General features: G+C 44.7%; 1 protein-coding gene and 1 long non-coding RNA gene across 10 annotated transcripts in view; one reads left to right on the top strand and one right to left on the bottom strand.

Annotated features, from left to right (window-relative positions):
* LOC111268282 (uncharacterized) overlaps positions 1-24,549 on the bottom strand; it is a 140,651-nt gene that overhangs the window by 69,064 nt on the left and 47,038 nt on the right. For all 9 annotated transcript variants that reach the window (XM_086971618.1, XM_086971621.1, XM_086971616.1 and 6 more), the window contains exons 2-6: positions 5,005-5,620; positions 4,536-4,705; positions 3,464-3,859; positions 2,520-3,166; positions 1,779-2,220 (exon numbers count right to left, since the gene is read on the bottom strand). In XM_086971618.1, the coding sequence (XP_086827744.1) occupies positions 1,779-2,220; positions 2,520-3,166; positions 3,464-3,859; positions 4,536-4,705; positions 5,005-5,620 (2,271 nt within the window). The remainder of the gene's footprint in view (positions 1-1,778; positions 2,221-2,519; positions 3,167-3,463; positions 3,860-4,535; positions 4,706-5,004; positions 5,621-24,549) is intronic.
* The window catches only part of LOC111268279 (uncharacterized), a 54,043-nt gene that overhangs the window by 8,805 nt on the left and 20,689 nt on the right, over positions 1-24,549 (top strand). The gene's annotated exons all lie outside the window — the stretch shown is intronic.

Genomic DNA, 24,549 nt, shown 5'->3' with positions numbered 1-24,549 from the left:
CATTTTGGTCCAGGGATCTGAAGAAAATCCACTTATCACTTGCGGTAATAAATTCCTAGCGATGTATTCCTTGAAAATGAGCTAAGACAAAGTAACTCACTTCGAAAAGGAAGCTTCTACTCAATCGAATTCGCCAACCGACAAGGACCTTATGTACACTGTCAGATAAACTCTTTTACTGTTAGCTTTATGAAACTCGTTGAACCAGTACCTGCATAGCCGAATACAGTAATATAAGATAAAAGGGTAGACGCTACACGCTGACAAGAGTATCCCCGGCAATGTAAAACCCATAGGCAAACGTTTTACTCAGCACCGGCTTTTCAAGTGAAGCGACAACGATAATGAACGAGATAAAAAAAATCATGCCATCCACAGATAGCCCCGACACTAGCGCACGATTGAAGAACATGTGTGTCTGAGACTGAGCTATTTACTTTTTTCTGGTTAAGTCACTGCTGGGCCATTCTTGACTTAGTAATGGGTTCTTATTACTGGGTGGATTTATTGTGGCAGCAGGTCAAGTGGAAGACGCCAGCAAAACACCAAGAGCTAACATGATTGTACAAAAACGGACTATCTATGTGCATAATCGTAGTTTGCAGTCGAAGGAATTACGACGGGCTCGGTGGCACGCATCTACCTGCATCTTGTAGCTATGGGTAGATGCACTAACTAAAAACGGTCGATTATTCAGAGATGATCGACAGTATTCGTAGACTAGTCCAGCTCTACTCGGCCTGACATCTCGACGCCATTACTTTTCATCCTGGACCATTGCATCCCAGCCGGACTGCCTGATGCATTTAGCAACGCTGTGGCGCCTATGGACGCGACAACGCTCGCCCATCGTTCCCGGTATTGTTATAACGGTTAATGGGGTAACTTGGGATAGCAGCGTTATTTCGAGTCTCTAGAGAGACGTTAGCTGGCCAGTAGATCGTACCTGTCAGTATATGGGTCTCTACACATGGCCGCGTTTACGTGACAGGGATGCCCCGAATCGCTCGTATTTATCTCCGTATATCTTCATCAAGACAGCGGGAGCAGGTTGCTATGACAATGTATTACATTGTCTATATATTCTATTTTACTGTATAAATTAAACGAAAGCAGTCGACTTGGAGAAATCGGTTTCTGCGCGGTAATACGCTTACAGAACAGCCTTAAGTGTTACTGATATCACGCGGAGAGAGATCAGCAAGTGACAACGGCTTCGCATGAACAGTACCCGTCTCGAATTAGTTCCCTAGCATCTAGAATTGTGGTAGCAATTTCGCAAAAGGTACGGCTAGCGTTTCTTGCGCCAGAACATGTCGTAGAACGCTTAGAACGAACCATTTCAATCTAACTTAAAAGTACAAAGACACTCATTAGATCACTTTTTTTTAATCAGCTCAGTATCTATAAATGTTATTGCTCAAACTTTAACAATAACAAATTCATAACCAGCGATGAATATCGGAAGCATAGGAAACCCGCGACACAATTCCTGTTTCGTAAGCACAATCGATGTACAAGTTTGTTTTACTCCTTCAAAAAAAAAACTCCATCTCGTCAATTCACCGTTGAAGATGAAAGTATGTTTCAAGTTTTACGTCCGATATCGCCGTTAGGTATTTATTAAACAAACGGCTGGCCTCCCCTGCCAGCACGAAACGAAGTCTGTCTATATTTGAATTCGAACCCAGCCCACAACGTGCCCCTAATTTTAGCAGGAAGATACGTTAGCCATTAAACTATTACGGGGTCAATCCAGCTATTTACGTATTACTCACATTAGTTGTGGCGTTTGGCTGGGCGCGGTTTTCAAGCAGTAGGTTAATGATCATCGTATGACCTTGCTGAGCCGCTTGATGAAGTGGGGTATATCCGTGGGTAGTGGTGGCATTTACGTCAGCGCCATGCTGTAGCAAGAAGCGGATCATATTGGTTTGTCCGAAGTGGCAAGCCACGTGCAGTGGGGTATAGCCTGCTGCGGTCGCCGGATCGATTCGAGCGTTGTGTTTGGCCAGAATCGCTGCCACGTTGACTTTGTCTTCCTGTGCACAGAGATGCAGTGGCGTTAGACCGTTCTTAGCGGCCGCGTCGACATTGGCGCCATGCTCGATCAGCAAAGCAGCCATTTCGGCGTGACCCTCTTGAACTGCTAGGTGAAGTGCGCTAAAACCGGCTTTCGATTCCGCGTTTGTCTTGGCGCCATACTCCAACAGTGTTGACCTGTGCAGTGGTAACGGCAGAATGAAGACAAAATCAAAATACTTTGTTGATTATTCTAATCGAGTTTAGCGGTCCGTAAAAGGCTTCATGCCACCAGATGCGTTGGGGGATGATGATGACATGCAGTTATCACATTGAAAAACATCAGTTATCCCTAAAATAACAACTATCTTTCATCGCCGTACCAATTTAATAAATATACCAATATGACTACAAAACTACCGCGTTAACTACTTTCCCAGGTTTTTGTCGTATTTAACTTAGCTATCGGATATCTTCCAACTCTTTGATATACGTACCCTATATCCATCTGGTTCTTTTTCGCAGCGATGTGCAGCGAAGTGTAGCCGTTCTTTGCGGCCGCATGCGGCGACGCACCCTGCTCGAGAAGCAGAAGTGCCACATCGTTATGATCATAGTGGGCCGCCACGTGCAACGGGGTCACGCCGTTCTTGCCCTGCGCATCGACGTCAGCCTCCTTCTGCAGAAGGAGTTTAGCAACGCGCAGATTGCCATATTTGGCCGCTAGATGCAGCGGTGTAAAGCCTTTCTTCGTTTTCGCCGTAACCGATGCGCCATGATCGAGTAGCATATTGACCACGTCTTCTTGGCCCTCTTTGGCTGCTATATGCAACGCCGTGTATTGGTCCTTCGTAGCTGAATCGACGTGCGCTCCATGTTGTAGGAGAAGCCCGACAATGTCGGTGTTACCCAGCCGCGCGGCAATATGCAATGGTGTTTGCTGTTCCCGCGCCTTGGTGTCAACCTGAGCGCCATTGCGGAGTAGTATCCGCACGATGTCCGTCTGGTTCGCTCGGGCTGCCAGGTGAAGGGGGGTTTCCCCGCGCACCGTGGGCACATCGGCATTCGCGCCATGCTGGATGAGATAGATCACGATGTTCATGCAACCCATGAACGAAGCTACATGCAGAGGAGTAAGCCCAGACTAATAAAGGAGATGGGATAAAGGAGACCAAGATTAAGTGAAAGTTACACAGTTTACATAATGTAATGGAATCGCTGAGACTCGGTTAGAGGAAACATGACTTTAGTTTTAGACTCAATGAAATCGTTGCTGATATTCGGAACTATTATCGCTGGACGTTACACATTCATTGACTGATTTCTACACATCCAACTTCTCGTATCTCTAATATATATATATATATATATAACAACAGTCGATATGGCAGTGAATTCGTGGTTAAATCTCAACAGAAGGTAGATGACGTTTGGAACCCACCTCGGTCGTAGCCTCAATGGACGCTCCATGTCTGAGTAACAATTCGACGACCTTGATTCGATTTTTCTTGCAGGCGATATGTAGCGGGGTGAATCCGTTCAACGCCCGCGAATTCGCATCGGCTTTCTTTTCGAGTAGCAATTTCGCGACACCTACGTGACCGCAATGTGCGGCTACATGTAATGCTGTTAAATAGTCCACGGTGATCTCGTCAACAGGCGCCTTGTGGTTTAGTAGGATCTTAGCGCTCTCAACGTGGTCACCCTGTGACGCCATGTGAAGTGGCGCAAGGCCGTTCTTTGTCTTGGCCGTAATTGGTGCCCCCTTCTCGATCAGCTGATCAACGACCTGGTCGTGGCCACTTCGGGCGGCACAATGGAGCGGCGTCAAGCCATCCTGCGCGGCGGACCAAATTGAAGGGACATATGTCGAATGACAGGACCTTTGTTAATCATTAGTTCAGCGAATAGTCGTGTGCAAGACCAAATGGAGGCAGGGTACTTTAATGAGAGGTAACAAAGGACAAGGTTGGCAGTCTTGTTCTTTTTGACTATGCAGTCACGCAATGCTCAGTAGCTATAACCGCCGAAAGGTGTATGGTTAAAGGCTTTGTTTCAGCTTATTGTTTTAATTACGCAGTAACATTCAGTCAACCTTTGGCCGACATCTCAGAAACTTCCGAAGTTTGTATCGACCTATCTGGATCAGCTTAGCTCAACAGCGACTCGGGAACAGAGCCAACGCGTCGGCCAAAAGTAAAAGATGAAGGCCAAGGCCGCCTGTTGACCTTGTCCCCAAGAAGCTGTCAGGATAAGCCTGCTTTCGATTGCCATTTAAAATAGAAGCGCAAATCAAGAACGCCTTCAGCTGAGGCAGAATGAGGCAAACTCAGAGATGTCTTTCTCTCTTAGACGGACAAGTAGACCGACACTATCAGTGATAATACAATATACTTAAAGAAAGACAGGTGTGAGGCTAACTTTAACTGTTCGCCCGTAATGTGAATCGAACAAGCTGTACAATACTAGACACTTGTTAGTTTTACCGAAAGCATCCGAAAGCTTGTACTCACTCTCGTTGATGCGTCAAGCTTGGCTCCTTCTTCGAGTAATAGTTTGACCATGTTGGCTTTGCCCCACTTGGCAGCAACGTGTAAAGGAGTGATTTGATGCTTCGCTGGGAAATTTACATCGGCCCCCTTTTCAAGGAGCAACGCTGCGATGTTAGCGTTTCCATAATGCGCTACAAGAGAACGTGATAAGCAAACAAAAACGATCAGGTTAGACTTGTGTTATATTGAAGTATACAAGTCTGAGGGGAAGGACTGAATTCCGCCACACAGTTTCACTCGTGAAAATTTCACGCAAACCTAGTTGCATAAGAATAAATTAGGTTGAGACATCTTCTTACAATGCACAGCGAATTGTCAAACCCGTCTATAAACGAACGCTAATAACAACGACGACAACAAATACATTCCATAGCTGTCAATAGCCCCCACTAATTGTCTATCGTTTCAAATTGTCAGCAGTCCTTCTTACCTGCGATGTGTAATGGCGTAAAGCCCGATTTTGAAGTGACATCTGGGTTGTGCTCGTGGGTCTGTAAGAGCAGGGCAGCCGCCTTCGTGTCGTCCTTTTTCGCGGCGATATGAAGCGCCGGCAGACGAACCTTGCCCTTCGCATCGTTCTCAAGGAGCACTGCAACCACCTTATCGTGGCCTTGTTGGAGCGCAACTGCAAGTGGCGTGAAGCCGTCCTCTGTCGCTAGACTCTGACTGGCGTTATTGGCTAGTAACAAACGAACGACGGCGTCATGGTTCTCCTGGGCGGCCATGTACAACGGCGTGAAGCCGTTCTGCGACTGAGCATTAACGTTGGCGCCTTTCTCAACCAGTAAACGCACGACGTCTGTCTGGCCAGCCAAGGACGCTATGTGCAAAGCCGTATTGCCTTTTTTCGTCGCCGCGTTTACTTCGGCGCCTCGATGTAGCAGTTCTTTGACAACAGGCACATGACCCTCCTTCGAAGCGAGATGCAGTGCGTTTAATCCATTGGCATTACTTGTGTTGATGTCGATGCTGCCTTTGAGGTACTCCAATACTTTTTCAAGGTTACCCGCCCGAGCGGCGCGCAAGAAGCTGGCGCTGTTGTCCATCTGTTAGAAGAAGTGAGAAAAACATAGATAGGTTAAAATACGCACCGAAAGAGACTCAAAATCGAGAGCTTTAGGTTAGATCATATCGAGAAATTTTATCATGTAGTAATCTATTTGTATGTTCGGCATTGTAAAGCGACATTTTGCGCAAAGCCTTCGCAACGGAAATCCTCTTTTTAAAAGGTCGATAACAGCACAAACATTTAGCGCAGCTACATAGATTAAATGCCCACTATACTTTTCGGTGAACGTGTATGCATGTACAATGTTAACGATGGCCGCACGAATAATCGGCCCCCCAGTGGTAATATTGCTAGAAGGGTTAGTACTGGTGATGACCGTCGTAATAACAACGGGAAAACGCAACCGTTTTCGCTGGACTCCAACGTTTCCCATCGCACATTTGTCACTCCCGAGGCCTAAAGCGGAGTATATCAACCCAATCGTCTACAGAGACCACTTCCAAGCGTCCGTCGGCGACACGATCGCGATCTCAGCTTGAGGCCATATTGGCCTCCCGCACCTAAGTTGACTGAACGAATGTACAATACCACAGTAAAGAAGCCTGCTCCGATTACGGAGTGTAAGGACGTCTACCCTAGTGTGGAGCTTATAGGATCCTTCGCCGGGCACCACCCTTTCGAGGAGGCACTCTTGTCTTACCCTTCGTAAGCGCATTGGCTCAACAGAACAGCTCTGGGGTGTCTACGTTTATGGTAGGGGCAAGTTACCCTTAGCAGGGACCAGCCATCTCCTCAACGCCAGTTCCTCTGGCAGCTGCATAAAATGAAGCAAGTAAGACGCTGCTGCTGCTGCTACTGAAGGTACGGTGCTCAAATGAAGCTACGGCAGATGGGCGTAATTGTGCTTGGATCGCGCTCACAGCGCGTTCGTAGCTGCAGCTAAGGGCCATGCTCGAGACGCAAAGATTCAGATATTTTCTGTGTTATTTCAGAGCGGCATAGTCTCCTGCGTCGACAGAACACCTAATCTAAAGCTGATAAGGTGATAACAGAAATACACTGCTAAAAGTGGTTTTCTGTATCAATAGATTTATTCTGATCAATGTTCAACGAGGCCTTAAAGTCGGAAGGTTTGAGGCACTCCTGGTAATCGAGGGTAGAATAAAGAAAAATGAGCTGATTTATCCGTGTGGCAGAGTGTGGTAACTCTTGTGTTTAGCTATTAGTGTGTAGTTTGTTCATCTGTGAATCTACATGTATATGGTTGTGGCTATGTGAGTATTTGACGCGTGCGTTGTTATTGTGTCACTGCGGCGGCCAACGGCTACATATCTCCCCTCATATATTTTACTCATGTGATATGCCTGTGTGCAATGCCTATGTGACGTATCTTTATGGCGTGTCCTTAGACTAGTCGCTTTTTCGGGGGTGGGTTTTTACTAGAATTGTACGTACTCGAGGAGAGACGGGTGGCTGAGCGAACAGGAAGCTGTAATCCATGACCGTACCTGAATGGCTCCTTTGCCAATTCAAATACGCACGTTGAACTTTGGAAGAAACAGCCAGCGGGCTGCAATTAAACTCTTTCTGGATTAAAAACCTGAGCCGCTGCTGTAACGGTCAACGGACTCAACTGAGGCCAGTCACTCTTGGTTCATCAATTTCACCGCTACCGCAACCTCATAAACCCAGATAGATGTATATATCTATCTCTGGGCGGTTGCGCACACTTATATTGAAAAGTCACTATAATCCTTCCTTATTCTTAAACTACCCCTACGTCCTTTCGGTAAGCATAATCTCATTGCATCCGTCACTAACACAATATGAACCCTTCATATGAACTAGTATGCTAGATTAAACCTCGGTCTTCACTTCGTTATCAACTGCGATTTCACGATTGCTATCCCCCTCAGTTGCTTCTTTCTATGTTCGACCCACATTCAAACCATTAATAACCACTGTTGCACACTGGCGGACAGTCTTTTCAGTTTCTGCACCGGTGGAGTCTCGGCAATCCGATCGAATTCGAGTGATGTCCGGGGTGAAGCAGCCATTCGTTGGCTAAACTAACCTGCGGAGCTTATGCGAATTTGTAGCGACATTTACGAATATATGCTCACTGTTTAACCCCAATGCCGGTGGCCACTCTCAGGACCAACGGTCCTACCAGGCTCTAACTCAATTTTAATGGTTCCTCGCACCCGACAGAATGTTCCTGGTCTGCTCTTAATCCGGGCTACTTCTCCGAAAGAGCGTCGCCACCTTTGCTGGTGGAATTGCCAGCAGTGGGTCTCTGTACTGCTATGGTTGGCGCTTTACCATGGTTACCTTTCTCAGTGCTAACGGCCAGTTAGAGCCCGTATTCTATGCAAGACCATTCAAAATAATACCACTACTCCAATTCTGACCTGGTGTCAGCCACTGCTGCTGCCCTGCAAAAAGGTACAGATCGCGCAGATAGCCACTGTAGCCGCTGTAGTAGCAGAGCCCATAAGGACATCGTTTGCTTTGGCGAGCCCATAAACAAATTAACTAATGATAGTGAAGGCCACGCATAACAAAGACGCTGTTCCGCTAACTGCAGTGGCAACACTTATAATCGCGGAAAAGACAGGGGCTAACAAGACTGGAGTTGGATGGCTTATCTGTCATGAGTGATTCATAAGAAGCTACGCTACAGATAGTCGTCCGTTCGACAACAAAGATCTACACCTGTATGAAACTAGCGTACGCGTCCTGCGTTACGTCAGCGCCAAACCATGAAATCGGACAGCATCTGTGAAAACATAAGCGCATTCCGGTAATCACAATGGGTTAAACAAATGGATCGATAGCTTTTTATCCCGTCAATCTAAAACGAGTCAAGTCTTACTGTGAAATCTCTACCGCTCGAAAACGTACTGGCAAGCTCAAATGCGCCAAACAAGCGAAAATATCTCTTGAACTTTCCGAAGCCGCTCAGAGTGACTGGCCACCTGTTGTGCCTCGGATCGTTTCCAGCTGTCCGGTGACTCTTCGCGTAAAACCATAAGCCACAAATCTATGATCGACAGTATTTTTCAGTGTGAGCGCGGAGCCACCTTTCTATCGCCGACGTTCCGCTATCCTCAGAAGTAATCCTCATTCAGCGGTGCTAGTTTTTCAATTTGTCTATGCGTCAAACCCATAATATCCTCGGGCACTCGGATCCACTTAGCTACATTCAAAGTCCATTCACGACATATCAACGTCAACAGAGTCCCACGACGAAACAGAGCGCCTGCCGCTAGCTCCCTGATGAGCAGCGGAAGCAGCCGCGAGCTACAACTGCTTCCTCTGACGCTAATGGAGCCGTAGCGCGATCCAGCCATTACAAACAGATAGACAGACAAACGGAACAGGAGCAATAGCTAAAATACAAATCGAAAATGCAGCTTCAGCTAAAAGCCGCCGACGTTGCGATGGCAGTTTCCTACTCGACGATGCGTCCGTGAATTCGTTCGTTCAACCGTTTGGCACTTGCTAAGCGCCATCGCGGTGCTCTCATTCCATCTGTCGACGTTGATGTCTGCAGACTGAGCCCATACACGAACTCTTAGATACTCAGATCCATAGACGTGAGGTTGGTTAGAAGCTGCTACTGCAATCAATATGGACTACTGTAGCCAAGCGTCGTAAGTATACAACTGTGCGAACCTACCATTGCTTTTGCTTATGGCTAAAGGATATCGTGTTGTCGGATACCGCCGTCATCTGAGCTGCTGCTAACGTTTCAGCACGGACATACTCGTTGGTATACCGCTGAGGCAAAGCGGTCGATGGAAAGGTAGCAGGCGGCCAATACGGACCGCTCTCCATCCTTGTTACCACCTCTACTTTGTCCGCGTTGGCGGCACAATCAACGATTCCTCAATCGTCGACGTCGTATCAGTGGGTGACTCGCTAGCGTAAAGCATGACAGCAAAACAATAATGGTACTATGAAAGAATAGCCGCTGCCATTGTTTCCACTGCAATACTGTTCGAATGGTAAGAGGACTGCATGTGCATAGTTCGTATATGTTTCCTGCGATGATAATGCTTATGTATTACAAATGGCAATCTCCAGCGTTCCCGCACTACCCAGTCAGCAACTTAAAGAAAAAAAAAACGCCAACGTTAGGAATATCAAGGTGACGTCGGTGAAAACATTCATGGTTGAGACCCAGTCAACTTAGCCCTGTCGCTTATTTCTGTGATGTCTCGCACCCGGCGGTGTCTTCCGTAATATGCTCCATTCCGATGTTGCCTATATCAGCTATATTCAAGGCTGTATATTTTAGCAGTCGTAGTATCAGTGAACGCTCGTCTTCGGATGAAGTACAATTACCGGGCTGACGCCACTGAACTTGTAAAACAATCATCACTTCGAGGGCCTGAGAAACAGCTACGTAGAGACAGCGCCTGGAGTCGTCGTTCCGACGATGGCGTGTTTACTCTGCGATAAAAAGGCAGGCTACTAAGACGTCGAGTTATATCTCTTGCTGATCTATCATGAATGGATTCTGATGCTGCAAACATCGCACAAAAAAGAATAGCTTCGTGGTGATTCAATTGAGCAGTAACTGTGAATGACTAAGTGTTTCGACATCGTATTGAACAGTCTAACATTTTAACATCCACTATTTATTGCATATGCCGCCTATGGTAGCTAACCGACGTTTTCTTTCTGCTAGATGTCGTCTACTCGTATATATCGCATTCAGGCTGATGTATTCGACCGTACCGTAAACTCAACAATCTATCATTGACAGATGCAACGCGTATCAGATACATGTATATTACAGATAATCTGGTACAATGGTACCGTAAGGAGCAACAGTATGGCAAGCTATTCTCGCATGTTCCACTAATCAGCTTTAGGCGATCCGTAACGTATCCGCGATTCGTTCAGATAGACATGTTACAGACTTATTTTTTGCTATCGTGTCTGACGGCGGTCGGACAGATACGGATACGCGGAATGGGCCATGACAACGTAATGTCCATTATGTTATGTAGTCATCGTGTGTAAATATATATAAATATAATCGGACAAGTGTTCGATCGTGGGCGGCGGAACTCTTGTCAACGGCAGCCTGGGCCGTCGCGGAAAACCTGGTCTAAAGTCATAGATATAAGGTTGGGGCAGGAAACGAATGCGCACGTTAACGAGAGTTTTGATCAAAAGTTCCGCCAGATGGTAATAGGGACTTGAGCGCTTGAAGACCCGTCCTTCTCTAGTGGGCTCGAACGCTCGATATTGCAGTAATCCGTCGTTATAGAATTATACAGTGCTATCTTCGAATAACGAAATGATCCGGTCGCGAATTGGTGCTTGAGCTGATATAACAACAAATAATCACTCGTAGTGAAACAAGAGTTTAATAAAGTTGTTTTTTTTTTAAATGTATCGATTTTTTTCTTCTCCAACGAAGGAAGGACTGGCGTGTCCTTATGTACTGCATGCTTTAACGAAGTAAAATACACTATTGGCTGCCGAGTAGCGTCATCAAACTACTATTGTCGGTGCTTCTGTTCCTCTCCAGTAGCCAATAATGCGTCAATAATAGCTCTTTCATAAACGCTATGCCTAGTAACATAATCTTGATTGCTCTGGCTAGTTGGGTCTTGCGCACAATTGTAAGAGTTTCAGGTTTTTGATCTTTTTGGAAGTGAAGCATAAGTACGACAACCTCATTTCTGGGCTGTCTGAGAAGCAGAGCAAGATATTTGGGCAGATATGCGTCAAAGATCCTGTCGTCTTAGATAAGACTGAGTGCGTTTAGACGTTCTATTAGTTTAAAAAATAACTATAAAACATGTCGAAGCTAATTCAAATAATAAATTGGGTGTTTTATGAAAAGCTAACTTAGCTTGTGTTGCTAATCAATATCGCACCTAAGTGTATCATATACATAACTAACTTCAATCCGCCGGCGGACCTGCGCAACGGTTTAGTCGCTTATTTTCTTTTTCTTTAGAATGATTAGACTTCATAGTGTGTTCTATTCTACGGCCTACCCATTAATTTCGTTTATCTTTTAAGGTATCGCCTGCCGCTTCTGATTCTCAATTATTGCCCCCTGGTCTTGACGTAGTTGTGCAGACGTTGTTATTAGCCACTACCGCTAACGACGCCCACTTCTGCTTATTTCTTTGACTCAGATCTTTTTTCATCGTCGAATATGAGTAATTTTGCCGGATACCTTGGGCGTTGGCGCTCCGCTATCTTTCTTTTTATTGACGTCCCGTTTAATGCCAACCTATTCAATTTCTCCACAAATCAACTTGTTGCGTTTTTCCTGGAACTCTGTCGGGTTTTTTCTTGATAGCCACGGACGTCTTCCTTCGATAGCTCCTACTACATGTGCAGCTATAAGGGGCCAAGCTATATTTCTGCTACCGTAACGTACGTTTCGTTATTACTTCTTACAGCTCCCTAAAAGGCATCGAGTGCGTTATGCGTTTAGCTAAAAACGTTCCGCTTACGCTTTCTGCCATCCACGCGTATTCGCCACCAGAGACCTGCAATCTGTAACCTGCTATAATTGTTGATTTGCCTATGATGGCGTCCTAGACCATCCGATGTTTTCGGCGATCTGACCCCACCGAGTAGCAGCACCATCGAGGCCGACCGTGTGCGTGCATACGAACCTGCTTGTTTATATGAAAGCTTTTTATCCATCAGCACGCGGCACCTGGAGCACGGTGCCTGCTGAATCACTATCAGCATCACTAGGCCTTGCCGTAGCCATTCTAAAGTTGGCGGCCTTGTAAGCAAGTATAAATGCTGCGGCTCCGAACAATGCCATCGGGTAGCTAATAAGTAAACGATGCTGGAAAGGTAGCTTCGGACACAAAGCCAGCACTTACAGCCACCCGCACCGGTCATGGAGCACCAAACTGTTTGGCTACTATGATATTATAATCAGTTACCATAACAATCTGTTTGTTGTATTTTGTGTAACTAAATCGATTAGCGCACCTAACAACTGCTTAAGGATACAGCCGCTGCTTCAGGTTGCATATATTGCTTAAGTTATTTCGGCGTTGGTTTCAACTTCGTGCGTAAGGTTGCTAAGCCTGAAAAGAACTTAAGTGATATCGCATGCAAGTCTCTGCTTACGTAACAATTTATCGCCATTTTTATCAATGCGATTCTTTTTGGGCTACGTTGGGAGAGACTAGATCGACACGTGGCTTGAGAGGGCTCCCTAACGCACAAGATTTAAACGAGGATAATCATTTGCGCTATTCCTAGTTGTCCGCTTAGGGATTCATCTATTTCAAACCCTTAGATTCAACGATATCGCAAGTAGCGAAAGATATTTTATCCATAAATGATTACTAAACCATTTTCGTACGGAGTAAAGTTTGAGCTGATTCCACATGTGGTAGCAAATACTGCAACAGCCATGCCTTTTTAAGACATATGCAATTTCGAAATATTCAATACACAGTTGGCTCGAACCCGGTTACGTCAAAGACATGCATAAGTAGCGTGTCTATCATTTTCGTTATATTAAATCCTCCTCTTATAGATAGTCCGAGCCTTTGATGCTCCACTACTAGTTTTGTGACCCCGTACATCATTGTCTGCGTTTCCATAATACTAAATCTATTGCCGGTGCTTCCATCGCTGCTCGTCGCGTGCAACAGGGCGGTCTGATGTGGCTCCAGGGACAGGAACTCCAAAGCTCTCCGCCTGAGTTGCTTATCTGATCAACCAACCTGTCCGCAACCACACCCAGTACGGTCTGGACAGTGCGCTAGGGTGGGCACTAGGCCACCAGACTATCCTGCTCTTGCCTCACTCAATACGCAGCCCGGCTAGTTGATACTAGAGACGTTTCGCGAGATTTCCTTCAAGTCAGAGGTAGCCGCCAGCCGCTAGTTTAGCAGGCACCCCAAAGCTTTCACGCAAACAAGCTCCAATGACTTCACAAGAGTAATTAGCTTTAGCAAACTGTTATTGTTTCCGTGATTGACCAGAATGACCAAACACGCGGGTCACCGCTGTTGTCTCCAAGGAAATCGACGATTCCTCCAGTCAACCTCAAGTAGAAGACATTAGGTTGTCTTCGATGGCACTTCCGCCCCCATTATTATATTGCTAGATCGTCAATTTTCATCAAACCAAATTCAAGTTTTAGCTTTGCTTGTCACAGCGAAGCAGTTGTCTGGTAGATTGGCCGGCATAGCCAGCTATTCAATGCACTGGAATCAGTAGCCTCATGTTTGTTCGGCGGAACTTCAGAAACCAAAAGTAGAGTCCACTGTAGTAGCAATAATGGCAGCGGTAAAATTACGCAGCCGCCTCGCAATAGTGCAATGGTTACCATAGCGTCTGCGAGTGACGCTCGCCAACCTTGGCGTACTGACTTTTGTTCTTGTGGAGGGTCTGACGCGCGCAAACAGCTACCGGGATAGGGTCATCAATAGCCCCACATACAATTAAAACCTGACGCGAGAATGCTAACTTCGGGCGGGTGTAGGCTGACATGGCGTTAAAGGTGCAATGGCCAAAACGAAGTCGCTTGTCGTATTTGACCGGCGCTTGTCAGAGTCATGTCACACATACTACTTTGGTCAGCTGATGGTACATCGTGGATATTGTACAAAAAATCGATTTGTTCCGAAGCCCCGTTTGTTTCGCAGATGTTCGTTTAAAATAAACAACGCCGACCAGTCGAATTACTCAAAGCATACCACTACTGATAAGAGACTTGTCTTGCCATGCATCGACTATCGCCTTGGATAGGAGTAAGTGAGGCCAAAGTACTAACCCATACTTTGATAATGAGTGTCATTTCTGCGATCGGGTCTTCCGTCAACGGCTTGGACGCCTCCTATTACACGGAAGTGGCTTAGCGTTCTTTTTCCGATGTGATTATTATCATCGTGATTAGTACAGCCAATACGAATGAGAGGGCTCTGCAGAAGTTTATTGACATTAAAGTTAATTAGAGGGTAGGATGTTTCGGATGAATTTCCTAATGTGATTAAGAGAACGATTCGGGATTTCCCATTACTTTACGGATTTATCAGACCAATAATATAGAAAGGTTTCTGCGCATCGACAAATTTATGATTCATCAAAATACTGTCTCTAGACTGTTTTTATGCTAATATTAGATTCTATCTCAATGGCTGTTTACTACCGTCTCCAGGTCGCTGACTTTCAATTTGATCTCGCTGAGGCTTGCTACAAAATACGATCGCATAAGGTGCGCTACAGATCTAGACCTATATGTCTGAGCTCACCTGACATAAAGCTGCGTCAAACGATAATAACGTGCCGGGCCGCCACTTGGGTGGCCTAAATAACAAATGACGTTTTCCGGCTTCTTGGGCTCTTCAATAAGATTCCGAGTGGAAATAGCCTGTTTAGCCCAGGGTCACCCTAGTTCATCGTGTTCCGGTACGAAGGACGTCGTATACCCCCAACGAGACAAACGGATGTCTCGACCCGCAATTCATTAGCTAGAGCATTACTGTAGCCCATTCAACGAGTATATCAGCAGCCTGAGTAGTAAGTCTGTGTGAAGTCACAAACCATCAATCAGGCAAATGCCGCACCTAATCCGTCACTGTTTTGCCCTCTGGCTGCATGAAATTGTCCGTTCACAGTGATGCTGAACATGCACATGTACACGCCGATACGATGAAACTATTTATTCAGATCTTAACCCACGAATCAATTAACTTTATATTTTACTAGCAGAAAAAAAAAAGGCATGAATACTGCAATGCGCCGTAAGCCGTTACTATTAAAATTTCCACTATGTTTCTGTTTTTGCACACTTCTGGTCGCCTTTGGCTATATCTTATGCATACTTTGTATATACATTATTAGTTAGTCAGACTCTTAGGCACTGTATCAGCTCTATATGGCATGAAAAGACAGACTGACATACTGGATACGATATTGAAAATTCTAAATAGTTTAAAACATAGTCGTGACGGTTCTCTGATCTGAGCTCCGCGTGTTGTTTCTGGCGTGCAAAATGTGATGGGCTGCCTTTTACTTACTTTTACTGTCTTTTACTTCGTGCATCACTATACAAGAACGTATTGCCACAACTCGACAGAGGAAACAATCGCAGCTTTTCATCCCTACAGTCTGTGTCTATATTACGAACTAAATAGGACGAGTTTCAATATCAACTCTTCGATTAAAATAGACGTTGCAATCTGCTGTTTTTCCTACAGCTACTTCTATCGCCGCCGCTGCTGCTGCTACTGGCTGAGCTCCGTTCGAATTCCAGCTTTTTTTGCTAAAAGGGCGGTTTCCAAAGCACTCGTCACTTTTCACCAAGAGAGGCTGTGAGGAGCTGACTCACTACCACGAGTCCGGTACTCGCGGGTGTGCAACTGCACAGTATTCCCTCTCGGCTCAGGCCAAACCCAGGCCTCTACGGCCTGCTCACTGCGGACCACTCTCATATTTCCGTGTAGTACGAAACCTGGTCGTCCTCAGCTCCAGCCGAAACCCGCTCAACTCTTAGTCCTGGTGAAGCCAGAGAGACTCAACAATGAGTTCCCTTGTCTGAATCGCACTTCTACCCCATAAAGTACATGCGATGCGCCCAACTGGGAGTATCCGCCCCTCAAGCTGCGCTGACCTGCCGTAACCTTTGGCTAAGACTAGCCTTGCTACTCTAATATGCAGCGATAATAACCGAATTATGAAACGTGAATCACATCGCTTTCCTTTTCTGGTTCGCTAGCTTCATAGCCCAGCTCCATAAAACCAACTCAGCTCAGTCTATGTACGCTGCTCTCGCAAATCCACACTTTCTATGCGCACTATTTAGCTATATGCAGAAACATCTATTCGCGGCCAATTTTGTTCAACAATGTCAACGTCTGGCCTATCTGTGAGACTAGGCATATGATCAGCGGTACAGGCTTACAGAATCCTTGGGAGGAAGGTCCAAGAGGATAGCGCTGAAGTCTATATTTGTTGATGTCCTTCGGCCCGCGGCGACACGACTTAATCGGTCGATAGGCTAGCTCCATTCTTGCCCGATCCCTAGGGTGTGTCTAAGTCACGGAGGTATCAATGCAGTTACTATTACGATGAGGAAGAGTTGCAGACAAATAACGGGAACTTATTGGCAAGTGACTCTACGACGCCAACATCGTAACAGATACGCGGACATACAAATGCGATTGTTTTTCTCGATTAGGTCTTCGTTCATACTGTAGTTGGGTAAAGTAAATGGTCCACCAACGACTGACTACTTATTAACTTATATATATATGTGCCTTATAGTGTTATAGTCATGTATAACTGGTAAGTGCGTATAAATATGTAGTCGTAACTGTAGGTGTGTATAATAGGAGCTGAAGAAAATGTTTATTGCCGTGTAGAAACATTGCGGTACAGTCAGGTTTACGATTTACGACGTATCCCTGATCTCCGTAGCCGACCGATACGCAGCAGATTAATTACTTATTGAACGATACTGGCGGTCAATTTTTTTTTTGATACTTCTAATCAGTTTTTCATATCAACTATTACTGACAATAACGGTATATATAACAATAAGGGACAATAAGGGTATCCCTTGGCCTTGGAAATCTGCTTCTCATCTGTTCCGCTACCCCAAACTCAGTTCATACCATGTTAAAAACTGAATTCTAACTTCTATTTAGCATGAGTTCTATCTACTCTATCAACTAATGCTTATGGTAGGTTATTCCGGTATGAAGCACAATTAATAGCCCTCGGCAAAAGAAACATGCAATTTCTGTGTCGGGTCAAGTTTTGTTACATGAATGCAGTCTGTCGTGCTCGAGCTCTCTCGACCTCGAATGTATGAATATATCGTTCTATGCGGCCAAATAATTCGATTGGCTTTGTGTGCTTTCGGTGGTTGGTGAGCGTCAGATTCTATAAACTTCACAAATTTAGTGCTAAGGTTAGCCATATTTAGAGGATGCGTCCCAGAAGAGGTTGGTGAAATCCTCCGTACGAGCAACGAATCGGAAGCTGTTGGTGTTAAGCAGCTGCGTCATTGCACGAGCAGGCGTTCAGGCGAACGTAAGCTACTTTTCTACGTAAGCTACGAATTCTTAAGGCATCAGTCACTCACGGGACCGAAGGTACAGGGTCATCTCTGATTGAAACTGATTGAAAACCTAAGTCGATGTATCACGACGTTATTTCTTTCATTCTAAAGGAACGTAATTATCCTTTGTCATTTTATGGCTAACCGCTAATTTTCATAACACTGCTTTGATTCATTTTTGTATAAGTAGGTGTACAGGCACTGCACAACTGTGCTTTGTAGAAATGTCTTTTCTTCTCAATCAAGCGTTTTGATGATTATTGTGCTCGATACATGCTTATTGGTCATTACTGCGTAGCATAAGGAACTAAAAAGCTTATAGAAACGTCTAACCGCTTCGTACGAATCTCCAATATACATACGTATGGAATTTCATGCACGTACTGCATTAATGTTCGCTTGTCCCCCTGCGCGACCTACCCGCATCACCACTAAGCGATCTACTCGATTAGATCCCCCAGACCTCGCTGTTCGATACGCCCAACCTGGCATCATCGAATGATAATTTATTAAACGTTTATAGCTTTCCAGAATGCTTTCCATGCCCAGGCAGTACGGGCAGGCTTACCGCATGCATGAACCGTACTGAGTAGGTAGAAATTTCGCAACACCTCTACGCTCGTGGATTATACTTTTGAGGCGGTAGATCCGCTGAAGCGATAAATCGCCTTTTGGTCGACTTTATTATCTTGGCTTTTTCTGATTTGGCAAGAACTTCCCTGACTGTTGCTAACTAAGAAAACATTGTTCGACACTGTCTAGGCGCTAGGCGCTACTTCCGGCCTGGGGAGCAAAAGCAAAACTGACGCCCGGTCTCGAACCTGGGCTAACACAAATGTCAGATTGGAAATACGCTACCACTGCGCCATCATGGACATTGTTGTATCTAACAATGTATTACTGAGCATCAATAAATTTTCGGTCATTAAATTTAGCTATTTCTTCATGGTAAACAGTACGGTACTAGTGCAAGCGGACCTTTAATAATGAAATAAATTTGATTTAATATGAATTAATCGAACGTAAACTATAGTGGCATAGATTTTGGCAACATGGTGGTATCAGAAGTCATTGCCTAGATCGAAAGAAAGGTGGAGTCCTCGAGTTCAAATCGTGTAATCTTCGAATGCAGCGGCCTTCACTAGGCAAACTTTACTAGAAGCAATATTATGCGACACCCTGACGTGCTTCTGACTCAGACGTCGCAATGAAGCAATGCATCGACCTCAATCGCACAGCGCTCGTTTCTCTAAGAAATTCTCTCATATATATATATATATATATATAAAGAAAAATAATAAACACTTCTAATTATTCAGCGGAAATCGACTATCCGTAAATTGATTCTAATGGCCCAATTCTTGCAAGTGGAAAGTTTAAAAAAATGTTTAAGGATCGGCCCTTTGCCCTCCAAGGAAATTGGTCACTCGCCATCATAAAAAGAAAATAAAATTGTTTTTACAGCTGATTCGAAGACTAACCTGAACTACCTTGTACAGAAATTGAATTCGAATCGAGCGCCTAGAAACAAACACCATTTTTGCTTAGTGCGTGTGGCTGTATATCTATGCACGAGATGTTAATTTTAGTAGAAAAAAAAACCTCGTAAACATATAGGTCCGTGGAGCTAACACCATGTGTATCATTCTATAATATCATTACTATTCTCATTATTATTGTCGAGATAATCGCTTCAATTATACAAACAAAAAGTTAATTACCGTGTTAAATAGATGTCGTCACAACGCGTAATAACAATGTACTTGGATAGAAAGTGCTCAACTCACGTATATACATTGAAATACAGAAACTGTCTACCGGAGGAGGCATTAATATGCCACTTTCCTTTACCACAACTTACTTCAATGGACTCTTGCTCTTATTATCACCGATTTATGATGCCCCATATTCGCCGTTACTTTTTTGCCAGCACAAACGCAAATGCTTTTTTCATCCATCTCGTGTATTCAATACACCTCGTAATAAAGACATCAAATTTGATGAGTTTTTGGCAAAAGCTAAACAAAAAAGCGTTCAGTTTTTTTTTGTGGCTAGCCGTTTATAAACACAATCTTCCATAACTCTTTCACCCCTCCTTATTCAGCCTGATATGGCATTACCATATCTATAAACGGATCATCTCACAATATGTACGAAGACCTAGAACAAAACAGATACAGCACTTCACTCCACCGCTGAGGCACAAATCTATGGATTTGTATATCTGTAACGCACTGAGTTGGTCGTCGCTCGTCCATCACTGGCCATTACTGCGACCGTATGTTGCCAGTGGCTCACGATGCTGCTGCAGATTGACCCAGCTCGCCGATATGCGTTTGAAAGCTCACCAAAGGGAGCGACTATTGTGAACCACTGAAATTGTGTAACATATTGATACCGGCTTGCTCTTCGGCTTGGTCACGATTCGTGGGTCGGAGTCATGGTCCACAAACAGGATATCAAGTAGGTAAGCAGGGGCCCACCGATCAAGTGAGGCACAGAGCTCTAGCCTCGGTCTTTCACCTTTTTCTTTCTCGTCGTGCTAGATGGTCATTCACTGCAACTGGTACCCCTGTTTCGTGTATGTCCTGTGTACGATGTCCCCATGTGGAGCTAGCGTAGTAGCACTGCTCATCCTAAGGGTTATTTCACGAAGGGTGACATACTTGGACTCAAACATATACACCAACTCGCACTTTCTCTTTTCACACACGTACGCATCCGTGACTAGCAACATCTATCCAGTATAAACGCGTCTTCAGTTTCCCGCAGGAATAATGCTATAGGATTTTCCCGTTAAGCACGAGAGTCTCCACTGGGTTTCCCTTTGCGCGCCCTCTCTCTTCCTATTTATAATATAAAAATGTTACTCCCTTTGGCCATTCAGTTTATCAGCAACGGCAGCAGGGTTTCTATATAGCTTACAACCAAGTTGCGCGACGCGCTTCATGACCCCTTGAATGACTCACCCAATTTCTTTCTCTTTCTCTTGCTTACTGCTACACACTCACGGTCATCAAGTTAAGGCCAGAGAGTGCAACGCTTCGCGTCCTGAACTCCTAGCAGTTGCAGCCAGGACAGGCCGATGGGTGCTCCGAACGAAACAGTCGTAAAGCCCAGGACTGTATTTATCTTAGGCAGAAAAAGCTTAGGTAAAATGAACAGGAGTCGTGCAAGGTTTAGGCCAATTGCGTCTTTCGTCCTTGTTGAAATTCGCACTGCGCTACAATCATGTAGCTAAACCAAGGTGCAGCAACCGCATCCGAATCGGGCATGCAGCTCGTTGACGCATGAAAAATTGCTTTTTGAACTAAGGGCAAAACGCATTATTGAGATTCTTATAGCTTCGCCAATTCTATCTGTCAGTTCGTTGCCGACCACAAGAAGAGCTCACGGCGGCGGCAAACAAGAAAGCACAGAAAATTTGCTATAAACAGGCCGATACCTGCTACGACCTTTCCGCAAGGGTTCCAAAGTAGTCATGTAGTTAAAGACAAAAGAGATTCAAATAGACAGCCAGGCACAATTGCAGCTGCCGTAGTAAGGCTCACGTTAAGCTGACTTAAGAGCAGCTTGAATTGCCAGCTTGAATCCTGTCGGAAAGCAGCAACGGAACCGCCAATCCATTCTTCCTCACCGGCATTGGCTCTTCTCCAGAACACTGTGTTTTCAACAACGAATTCAGAGAAGAGCGGGACAGTAAACTAGAGGGGAGAAAGCCGTCCCCGGCCTTCAATAGAAAACACGATGACGACGACGGCGAGAACAGGGGGAAATGGAGCAGGATTTCCGAAATCTTAAATTGTTACGTTTTATTCATGAATTTTGAGCGTTCGAAATCTTTGTTAAACTCTGCAGAGTGGGACGATTCCTGTTGTCCTGTCTCTCAACACTTTACTCGTTACCCTTCTCCGTTAGCTGGATTCGTAGTGGGCCTCGGTTGGATGATAGCACTGGCGGAAAATGTATGTTCGCGAAGAGGTAACTGATTTGTTAAGCAGGGTTTCAAAATACACGGGGCAGTCGAATATCGAATGCGTAAGGACTCACTGTTCCATTAAATCGTCGGTGTTTTATGAAAACGGGGGGTTAGCCGTCTTAGGTTTATGAGAATATATGTTCTGAAATTCTATAAGTAAGTCTTACCGTAATAATAGAATTTCAATGCGTTTACAAGGCCTCCTGTGGTTAATGTATCCCGTTTTCCTAAATGGGCCAATATTTGCAATAAATTTCGATAAGATCGACTGAGATCCATACGAGGTGCTAGTGTCAGGCCAAAATATAAGGAAAAAACGAGACTTTGAGTACATCGTTTTAACAGGCGGTTGATTTGAACTATTGTGTTTAAATAAACACGGAATACATCGCATAGCTGCTTGTAGAGCTAAATCCGTTAAGCGTAGGACAATTGCAAACATTTAGAACCACTTCGCTCGTCCGTACAGTCTACTACAGCTCTACCCATTTAGAGTATCATTTCACAAATTGAAGCCCAATGAAGGCTAAAGAAAAAACTGCTAGGCAATTGTTCGTATGAGGCCACAGTGTTCGTCTGACTTCAATATTCTATATATATATATACCGTTATTTATATATATGTATATTATTAAGTATATATTATATATGTATATAATGTATGTTATACTGTTATTATATCAATATATATACTGTTTCTGCTCCAGGACAGCGATACAATTTGGCATTGCCTCAAAGGCTCGTTTGGCCGTCATCGTTTACTCACAGATATCGTTACCAAAGATCCAAACTAAGCTGTCGACTTTTAATAGCAGGTAACCACTAACCGACAAACAAACCGCTTACGCTTGGTTTAGACCATTTGATTCCAGTCATTCAACGACAGCGGAAGCGAGCGGAGTCCCTCGGGTATTTTGGAGGCTGGACATTGGCCAGTGTCGGTCCCTTATGCACGAATGTCTTCAGCCAACGTTACTCTTCGAGACTTACGAAGCGTCTGCTAAACCTTGCAACAAGCGCCTTGCTATTAACTGGCGAACCGAACTCTTCAGGAAAGCGATATGATATCGCCGGCAAAAACTGTCAAGAAGTTCCCAGTTCTTATTGCAACATGACGGTACACCGTCACACATCTGAAGTAGTAGCTGGCCTTCATTTTCACTGAGAAGTTAATGTGTGTGCCTTCCTGTATGCCGACAAGACTATGGGACTCCATTGAAGGAAAGTCAAGCCCACAGCAGAAATGTGCGACAATAATACGGCTGTCGGATAAAAAGGGGAAAGATTATCCAACTTCTCGTATTCATTCAAAATGAGCACGATTTTGAAAATTACTTAATCTGATTTCACAGAAAAATGTGTTGTACTTTGTAGCTAGATTACTGCTTCTTTAACGTTAGCTATTACGTTTGTCAGCCAAGAATCATCCCTTCTTGCCATGAGATGATTTCCAATGAGATATTGAGACAGGACTGTTGAAATTATCAATCCTGCAATAATGCAATCCTGTCAAAGACATTGCTTCATTTCTCCATCCGTATTATCGCTGTATGGTAAATTTGCGTTTATTTCAGCGCAAAATCCGCAATCACTATAGCCACTATACCATTCTAACCTATAACGTTATCTCGAGACAGATGCACGGCTCGAAGGTTATTTCAGACGTACCTCATAGTTGGGTCGATCCTACCCAGTCTGCATTAGCATCCGACACTCCAGTTTTTCTTTTTCATTTGCAAATAGGACCAAGCCATGCCTTTCTATAACCGTTATAGTTTGCTCAAAAAGACTGAAAGGTTTGCTGCTTCGCAAACAACCGAATGATCAGCCGGACCCGCAGCTTCTTGCACTCGACGAAAGTGCTATAGAAATGCAGCCAAGAAGTGAAGGCCCAGGTAGAAATAGGTTTGTTTGCCTGTGCCCGCAGCACCTCGATCCGTCTCGACAGATAGTTCAGAAGCTGGCAACAGCTCGACTGCTTTTAATGGTTGGGATAAAGACAGAGCGAGAGAAAATAGAGATGAAGATTATACCCTTTAGCTCGCTTATTGCCACTACTAAAGCGAAGAGCAGCGAACCGAAGCAAGTTATAGCTAGTACTCCGTCAATCTCTCGATCTTCACATGATGCTTCACATCGATACAACCGCTTAGCGAGGCTCCGACAGTCGCCGGATGGCAGTCTCGAAGTCTTTTATTCAAAGTTACTTTTGTATAGCACTACGTTGCACTATTTCATCGTATTGCTGAGTGCAGGTGTAGCCGGCAAAGTTTACTGCCCCTAGGCCACTACATAATTTATGACTGCGTTGTAGAAGGCGTAGGATGGCACTAGCAGTTTTAATAAATTAAGGAAGCCCAATTCGCTTCGTTGGTTTAGCATCATTTTGGCATCGTAAGAGTAAACAGAAATTCAGATTTGCTTTTACGGGACGACAGACAAAAAAGTCTTTGGACAAAAAGTTACTGAAGGGAAAAATGATGATAACGGATGCGTGGGTCAGTGCACTCTGTACTATCGTTACGCATCACGCGCAATGGGTGACTTACAAAATACTGTTGATCCATCTGCTATCACTAGGATTCCTGAAACGAACAAATGTGGTCGGCTGCTCAAAGCCGAGTTACCGATCATCCGCCATAAAAGCAAATCGTCTAATATTAACGATGGTATCCTAAAGTCGCTCGAACACAAATGCACGTTTGGCCGAAACTCACGGTAACTATTAAGTATTACTTACTTACATATATAAATAGTCACTTTTTGATTATAGACGTTTATCAACTAGACCATTTTTTGCAAAAACCTTCCACAGCCGTATAGGTGGCGTCCATGTGAGGTATCCCGCCTTAGGCCCAACCGCTCTCGTTGGGTCCAGCTGTTAATGTCCTCTAAATAAATAATCGCGG

Source organism: Varroa jacobsoni, unplaced genomic scaffold, assembly GCF_002532875.2.
Source record: "Varroa jacobsoni isolate VJ856 unplaced genomic scaffold, vjacob_1.0 scaffold_1273, whole genome shotgun sequence".
Lineage (NCBI taxonomy): Eukaryota > Metazoa > Arthropoda > Arachnida > Mesostigmata > Varroidae > Varroa > Varroa jacobsoni.
This window is presented reverse-complemented; position numbering and strand designations above follow the sequence as displayed.